Source organism: Pterocles gutturalis, unplaced genomic scaffold (genome assembly GCF_000699245.1).
Source record: "Pterocles gutturalis isolate BGI_N339 unplaced genomic scaffold, ASM69924v1 scaffold46939, whole genome shotgun sequence".
NCBI lineage: Eukaryota > Metazoa > Chordata > Aves > Pterocliformes > Pteroclidae > Pterocles > Pterocles gutturalis.
The window spans coordinates 1-7,844 of NW_010134908.1; the positions used below are offsets into that span (position 1 = coordinate 1).

Genomic DNA, 7,844 nt, shown 5'->3' on the forward strand with positions numbered 1-7,844 from the left:
CCTTGGTCCCCACATAGAGGTTTGGGGACATGAGGTCCCACCTCCAGCTGGCAACAAGGATGTGTGTGCTGCAGTGGCTGTCACCCATCGAGTGTTCAGTCCCATGACAAGGAACCTCCCGAGCTACAGTGAAGCTGGGTATTTACTTTCCCCTGGCAAGTTTGCAGCTAGAAATGATGCACCACCAACCTCCTCCACACTCTTAAGAACGGGACCCGGGAATGATGCTGCAATGATCCAGGCGGCACCTCCAGATGAAGTGAACTATGTGGGTAGGACTTAGTTTATTTTTTGCAGTCGTGAAGTAATCAAGGAAGATAAGAAGAATGTAACACATAGTGGCTCAACACTTATTTTTATGATACAATTTCACACCATTAGAAAATTTCTAAGATATGCAAATGCACTTTAAACAATTACATAGTATCTACACCAGAACTGCATTTTTCTTAATTTGCTGCTTTGTGTACTTATTTCTAATGCCACCCTTTCTTAATTCTCCTTGGGTTTTTAAGTAAGGTGAAGCAATTTTATTTCCATGGCCAAACAAAGGCCCCAAGAAGCAGATGAAGACAACAGTGAAGTGCTGATGTGAAGGGACACAAAAGCCCATCGGGCTGAAGGATGCTGATGTCCATGTCCAACAATGGCACAACCCTTTCTTTTTCAGCAGATGCAGATTAAACCACAACCCTGAGTTTCGGTAACACAGAGCACATTGGCAGTGGGACAAAGATGCCGTGAATGATGGAGCGAGAGGAGTTTGTGTTTTTTTTAAAGATCTCTTAACTCCTCTGGTATCTTAGAGGTTGCCTGTGTTTGGCTACCAAGGGAGGAGGGCTCCCAGTCTCGGGGCGTTGCTCACCAGTGTGCAGGGACTTGAAGCCCCTTCGGAGGCCACGCATTTCTCTCATTCTCCCTTGTGCTGCTGAAGCAAACCTCCTCACTTTGGAAAATGAGAAGTGCATATGGGGGCTAGGGGGGTGGAGTGGCAGGGGGGAAGAGATGTAATTTTAAAAGATATATTGGGGCTCACTCATTAAATTATTGTTTCAAGCCTCCTCAAATGGAAAATAATGAACCTAGCATCACTAATTTTCAGGGCAATGCCTTAGCCGTGGTTCTCACTCAGCTCCCTGGGCTCTCCTTACATTTTCCTTGGGCTTTCTGAGAGGGAGGTAGTCGTGCTGGAGTTCAAGAGTGCAATGAGCAAGCCAGACCACCTGGCAGGCGACAGAGAGCCGCAATCACAGGAGCACTTCTGCTCTGCAGTCTCGCCACAACCATAGTGGGGGGCAGGAGTACACATGATCAACGGAGCAGTGCCAAGCACAAGCACTGAGATGTTTGTGGCAAAGTTCACATCTCAGCTACTGGAAGATTGCTTAGTCAACAGCAACTGGACTGACAGTCAGATATGTTTCTAGCATGAATATTGAGGGGAAAGGCTATTTATTGCTGCAGCTCAGGCCCAAAGATGAAATGCAAAAGTGAATTAAAATTTCCGTGGTAACTTCTTAAGGAGCGAGGCTGATAATCAAAGGTTGGGATGTAGCATTTCTGCTGCATTTGAACAACACAGAAGTCATCTGCAATCCGCCAATACAAATGCAAACAACAACTTCAAAGAGCAATGGCATTTTTTTTTTCCTTCTCCCTGGCTAGAATCTCTACGTGCCTGTGTATGCTTTGTAGTATTTTTTCTATCATGACAATTTAATTTTTTGTTTGTTTTTTTAAGGGAGGAAAAAAAACCTTTTCCTTTAATGATATTCACCATGGTGAACTTAAAAGTGGCTTACAGAAGTGGAGTCTGGCACTTTTTGTTTGCATCAGTCAGTTGCTAGTGATTGATCTCAGAAGCCAGGCTTCAGTTTCTAAGCAAAATAAGCTGCAGTTGGCAAAACCTGATTAAAGTGAGTGGAGTTTTATCTCATGTGGCTGTTGCCACTCGTTTCAGTGTAATGTCTCTCTTTTCAACTACAGAGGTCCTGCAGAACACAGAACAAAAAGTACACGTCAGTTTATAATGCACTCTTCTAAAAGTTTAAATGTTCTAATAGGCCATCAAACTTCTAGGAAACCAGCATGGGACGGGTATGTTGGCATGTAGAATAAACTCCTAATATAGCTGCTGTAGAGTCTGCGCCGTCATCCTTACATAGTGGTCTACCACAAGATAAGCTGCTAGCTGGACTGACACTACCATTGCACAAAAATTGCTGCCAGTGATCACGAACTAAATATAAAAAATATTGAGGGCTCTTGACTTTGTTTCTTGATTTTTGAGCCTTTAGGGCATAGTGGATCCAGTGTGACTTCTCTTTCTATGCATATGAAGCCTGAAAACATCTGAGATCCTGACACAAACGTGCCATGCCAGCGTTCCTCGCTCTGTTCACTGGGAAGGGCTGGCATCACTCTGTGATACTTCCCAACGGACAGAGGAGTTCCTTTTCCTCTCATTTCTGAGGAAGGTGAGACAGTGAGAGAAAGAAGAGTAGGCAAAATTACATTTGAAGAGGTGCAAATATAAAACTGACAGGCTTGGAGACAACATATTTCATTCGAATGGCTATTTGCAGAGCTCCTCCACGAGATAACTAATGGCATGTGAAAAGGTCCTATGCACAGAAAACACTCTAGCATGTTAAACTAAAGAGCTCTGAAGCTGTGAAGTCTGGTGTAGCTGTCAAAAATCACTTTTGCTTGGGAGGGGAGGCTGGGAACCCTGTGGTTCCCAACTCTTTTCAGAGACAATGCCCAGTGCCGCAGCAAGGAACACATTGGGTACTGTGGCTCCTACAAATCTCCACCAAAACCGTAATTTAAATTACCATCGAAAATTAAAGGCTAGCATAAGCCTACACTCCCTTGCAACCACATTAATTATTAAGGCAACACAGAGAGCTCTGTAACTGGCTCCTGTCTGTTACCACAGCGCTGAGTTTATAGGTTAGGGTGGTGGCAGAAGGATGATGATGGTAATTACATGTGATTTCTGGGTTTGCTGGTTTGAAGGAGAGGTGTCTTCTAAAATTGGAAGCAATGTTAGGAAAAATCAGGGTCCCCTTCCTGTAGCAGAAGCCAGGAGGGAGGAGGGGGCACCCTAGCTGCAGGGGAAGCAAGGACAGAGCTGAGCTCCCTCTCCTAACTGCAGCCCAAAATTAAACAGTGACACTGCCAGAAAGGAGAAGACAAGGCATCCCCCCTAGCCCCAAACAAACAAAAAATACCCCTTTGCCCCTACCCCTGGCAAAAAAACTCCAACCTTGCTTCTGTTCTGCCTAAGCATTAGCCACTGTGGTAGGTTTTATGCAGGTGTAACATTGTCTTGCTTTCATTTGGCTTGATTTATTGGGAAGTTCAGTCCCTTCCATTGGCCAGAAACCAGACAGCTCCTACGAGGGACCTATCTCTTGTTCTTTAATTACTAGACTTGCACAGTGAGTTATGAACAACTGAATAAAAAAGGCCCACCATGCATTTGAAGAGCATCTGAAAGTGTGAGTTTGAAACCAAAGCCCACAGGTCTATCAACAGGTCTGCTGCAGTCAACTGCATGTCCTCGGTCTGCAGCAGGTTGCTCTCCAGTAACCCACCATAAGCAAAGCCCACGCTGCCTGCAGCGTGCACAAAAGCTGTAAGGAGCGTGTGCAGACAGCTTGGCTGACATACAGCAACCTGTTACCCTGGGTAACCTTTTTTCCTTCTTGGAACCCTAGGCTTGCTCTCAGACTGACTCAGTTCATCTCAATTTCAGCCAAGCCTGCTGCAGTGTTTAGATCCTGGTGAAAACTTTTAAAAATGCAACCCACAAGAGATGCAAGAGGAATAACAACACCTCTGCGTACAGATCCGGGGCAGAGTGGGACAGGAAATTATTCCAAGCAGTGGGACGCCAAGAAAGGGAGTGGACAAAGTGCCCCTGCCTGGGAGATATGGTGGCCTCAAGGAAGAGACCATCTTCTCGGAAGAAGGAAAGCAGAAAGTATTGTAGACATTCTGACATCATTTAAATCTGAAAATGGAAGACAGTGGGTGGAGAAATCAGCACCAGTCACTTCCCCCCCTCAGCCAGAGTCGGGCGTGGGAAGGGGTCACAGCGCGGGCCCTGGGCACACGATGCTGCATCCCCTCAGCAGAGGATATCACGACGATGACACCACCATTAAATCATCAATGAAGTTTAATGCATCATAAAGAAGTAAAACTACATTGGCATAATTAAGACAAACACTTTTTTTTTTTCTATGCATACTATCCACTGGACAGTCCCCTTTTCAAAATAACTACTTTTCACAGTCCAAGACATTTCTTCAGAAATTCTGCACATATTCAACCTTCCACGCTTTTCCTTTTTTTATTTGTCTGAGAAGGAAAAAAAATCATTAAACCTGAAAACATGTACATTGCAAGCCACGTTAGAATGCATAATTGGCATACAATAACCAATGTATAACAATTGTGTTTTACTTAGTTCACTTTGTTCATCAATAAAAGAATATAAAAATCTTGTTCAACTGAGTGCTGTGTATTAAAATAGATTTGTATAGTACTGCACAGTTTCTCCCGGAGTTGTGAAAATGGTTGAAGGGACCATGTGCTGCCTAGTGATGGGCAATGGAAAAAGCCAGTCCCTCGTGTGTTTTTTTAATTAAAAAAAAAAATAAAGATATTCGGCACCATGTGATATGCTGATATAAGAGACTAGCCTTGTGTTGTGCTCTGGTGGCTTCTTGCTTTCCTTAAGTACCTGTTGTGCTAACTGACAGAGAACTCATAAATGACAGATGACGGCATCTGGGGGGTGTGACATTGAGAAAAACCGAGGTGCCCATCACTACCTTCCCAGGCAGGCCGCAGGGTGACGGGGGGGCCCGTGACCTATGGGGTGGCCAGGTGGACCCTTGCAGTATCAGGAAGACTAGCTAGTGAAACAAGCAGGCGCACTGGGATTTTCTCAGGCTAACGCTAAATGCTTCCCAAATGTGCTAAAATCCAACAAAATCTTCAAAAGGAATCAAGTTTCCAAAAAAACCCCAACAAACCCTTAAAATTTTTTCACAGCCTGTCCCTCCCTCAGAACTCTTGATATTATCCAGTAATGAGAAACAACCCCTTGAGGCAGTCTTTTTTTTTTTCCTGTACCATTTCAGCAGATATTTCTGCAAGCAAAAAAGAAAAAGAATAATAATAATAAAAAAAATCACGTTACATATTTTTAACAATAAAAATGCAGTACAAAAATGTAAAGTTATCTTTTTGGCATATTATCTGTACTGGCAAGAAACAAAAACCAGATTATTTATTTGCTTTTTTCTTTAAAAAAATCTCCAAAATTAACAACAAAGAAAACCCCCGAAATAATCTCTTTAAAAAATGAAACTCAACCTGCCAAAGATATCCACTATTATGGTTTATGCTAAATCTTGCACAAAAACTCCATGAGAAAAATACACTGATAGCAAAATAAGTAAAAAGGACCTGCAAAAAAGTAAGGAGTTTTACAGTCATACTTTTTTAAATACTTCAGAACGCATATACAGAAGCATCAGCATCAAAATACTTCAATATTTTACTAGAAACACTAGCTTCATACAGTTTCTTTATTTAAATATCTGCAATTCTCAACTCTAATAATACTGAAAAAAGCGATCTTTTGTTTCGAAGGCTCTGTGAGTGTCCGTGATGCCGTTCTGGTCAAAACGGCCCCATCTCCAGGTCACTTGAATCAACGGGGCCACCTTTGTTCCTCTGATAAGAATCCATGTCAAGTCCTAAGTAGTTCAGTTTCTGTTTTTCTCACCGGTTTCCCTCCCACACATAGCTTTCAGCCCAACTACTTCTCTACTAGCTCACTAACTCTTTGCATTGAAAATTTTCCCCTTAAAGCAGAACTGCAAACCTGTCTGCTCCCCACAAAAGGATATCCCGCTTCCTATTGGCCATACTTTTCCCGTTCATCCTCAGTCATGAATACATTAAGGCCAACATAACAAAAAAAAATCTCATAAGCACTGAAGGTCTCGGCAAATACAAAACCACAGCACAACCCGCTCCGTGGGAACCTGCTGCCACAGTGACCTACAAACTGGACCGATCGGGTTTGCAAGTTTCTACGCATGTCAAAACTGAGATTGTTCCTTCTCTCCTTTGTTTAATCTCTCCTCTGCGCATGTGTGCAAAGTTTCTTTCCCCCCCTTCCTTCGCTCTCTCGCAGCTGGCTCTGTCAGTTGTTGCCCTGTGATTGCTGCAAGGCTTTATGCATGGCGGCAGAGGCAGAGGAGGGTTTGATCCAGGGCACAGTTAGCAGGGAGGAGGTGGTGGTGGTCGTCATGGTAACCTGAATCATCTGCTCATTTTGCATCAGTCTAATGAGGGTTTTGAGACGTTCCAGTGATGACTGAGTCCCTTTCTGCTGGGCCAACAGGCTAGTTTTTAGCTCTAAGCATTTCTGTCAAATAAAGAGAAGGGGAGAGAGAAAGGAAGACTGAGAATACATTCAAATTGGTGTCAAACATCTCTCCAAACATCCTTTTGTGTCTTGAGTGCACGTCCTGCTCAAATGAAGAATATTCTCCTTCGGGGATAGCAAAACCACAGCTTAACAAATGGAGTAATCACCAGCACTGCGCACGCTGCAGCAGCTGTCTAAGGTAACAATATTCATCCCAGTCCAAATGCATCCAGAGGATGCTTCCAACCTTATCCTGTAGACAGCCTGGCAGAAATGGCTTCTGCACTCCAAAGAGATTACTGGCACGGCACTGTAACCGCTGTATTACTGGAAAGTACCGAAGCCACGAGTGAGGTCTTTAAACCTTACCAAATGGCACTGAGAAATGCTTGAGGGATAAACATCACCAGTATGCATTTTGTACGGGCCACACATTTTAGGGAGTCAATACTGCAAAGATAAGTTGATCTCTCTAAACATGCCAATATTCTTCTGGCAGAAAACTTGAACTATGACACGACTGTTTTACCACTGCAATCACAAGAAAACCTTTTTCCTGCGGGGTGGCCAAACTGCACCCCATAATCACTTGAAGCATTTCATGCAGATCTACATGAAAATTAACATAAGGGCAGGAGCCAAAGATAGGCATCCCAAACCTCCCTCTTCTCCAAGAAGAGATAAGGAAGAATCAGTAATTCTCCTTTCCCTCCCCTAACCCTGTACTGCTGCAGCTAACATACCATCCTTTACATTGTCAACTGGCCTGCGAGGAACTATGTGACAGACCAAAACCCTGAACCTGTCTGCTAGATGGAACAGGAGGGTGGCCTCTCTAATATCTGAAACCTCCTCTTTTCTTCCTCCAAAACCGGTTACTTGTCTGCAGATCGCTCCTCTTTGGCTATGGTCTAGACTACCTGGGGTAGGGGGGTACTCTCCAGTCCTGGGGAAGAGGGAACGCTCACTTGAAAGTTAAGTTGTTTGAAAAGCAACTGCATGGAACTGGTCAGAGGTCAGTTTAGACAGGTGAAACCTCAGGTGAAGGATAAACCTCATTCTGTTTTTCCAAATACCATTCTACCTGTAGGTGTATGAGAGTTTTCTCTTTAATGTAAATCTCTGTTAACGCAAACATCAGAAATGAAATTGCTCTGTCCTTGAACACCTTTAATTGCTTTCCTCCTTTCAAGTGGATATATCTCCAATAAACATAATCATCAGCTGATATTACCATTTAAATAAGACAGTGTTGTCCACTGAAAGAACCTGATTTTGCTTAGGTAGAAATCTTACTGATTTTGTCAGCCCTGACATACACTTGATAGCTGACTGCATCCCCAAATGCTTTTCTTTTTCCAAACTCCTCATCCCACTGCACTCT

At 43.5% G+C, this 7,844-nt stretch overlaps 1 protein-coding gene across 1 annotated transcript in view; it reads right to left on the reverse strand.

Annotated features, from left to right (window-relative positions):
* Positions 1-6,232: 6,232 nt before the first annotated feature.
* The window catches only part of PHF21B (PHD finger protein 21B), a gene marked incomplete at its 5' end in the record, with an annotated part of 18,745 nt that continues 17,133 nt past the window's right edge, over positions 6,233-7,844 (reverse strand). Inside the window, one exon of the mRNA XM_010081723.1 lies at positions 6,233-6,457. Within this exon, the coding sequence (XP_010080025.1) occupies positions 6,233-6,457 (225 nt within the window). The remainder of the gene's footprint in view (positions 6,458-7,844) is intronic.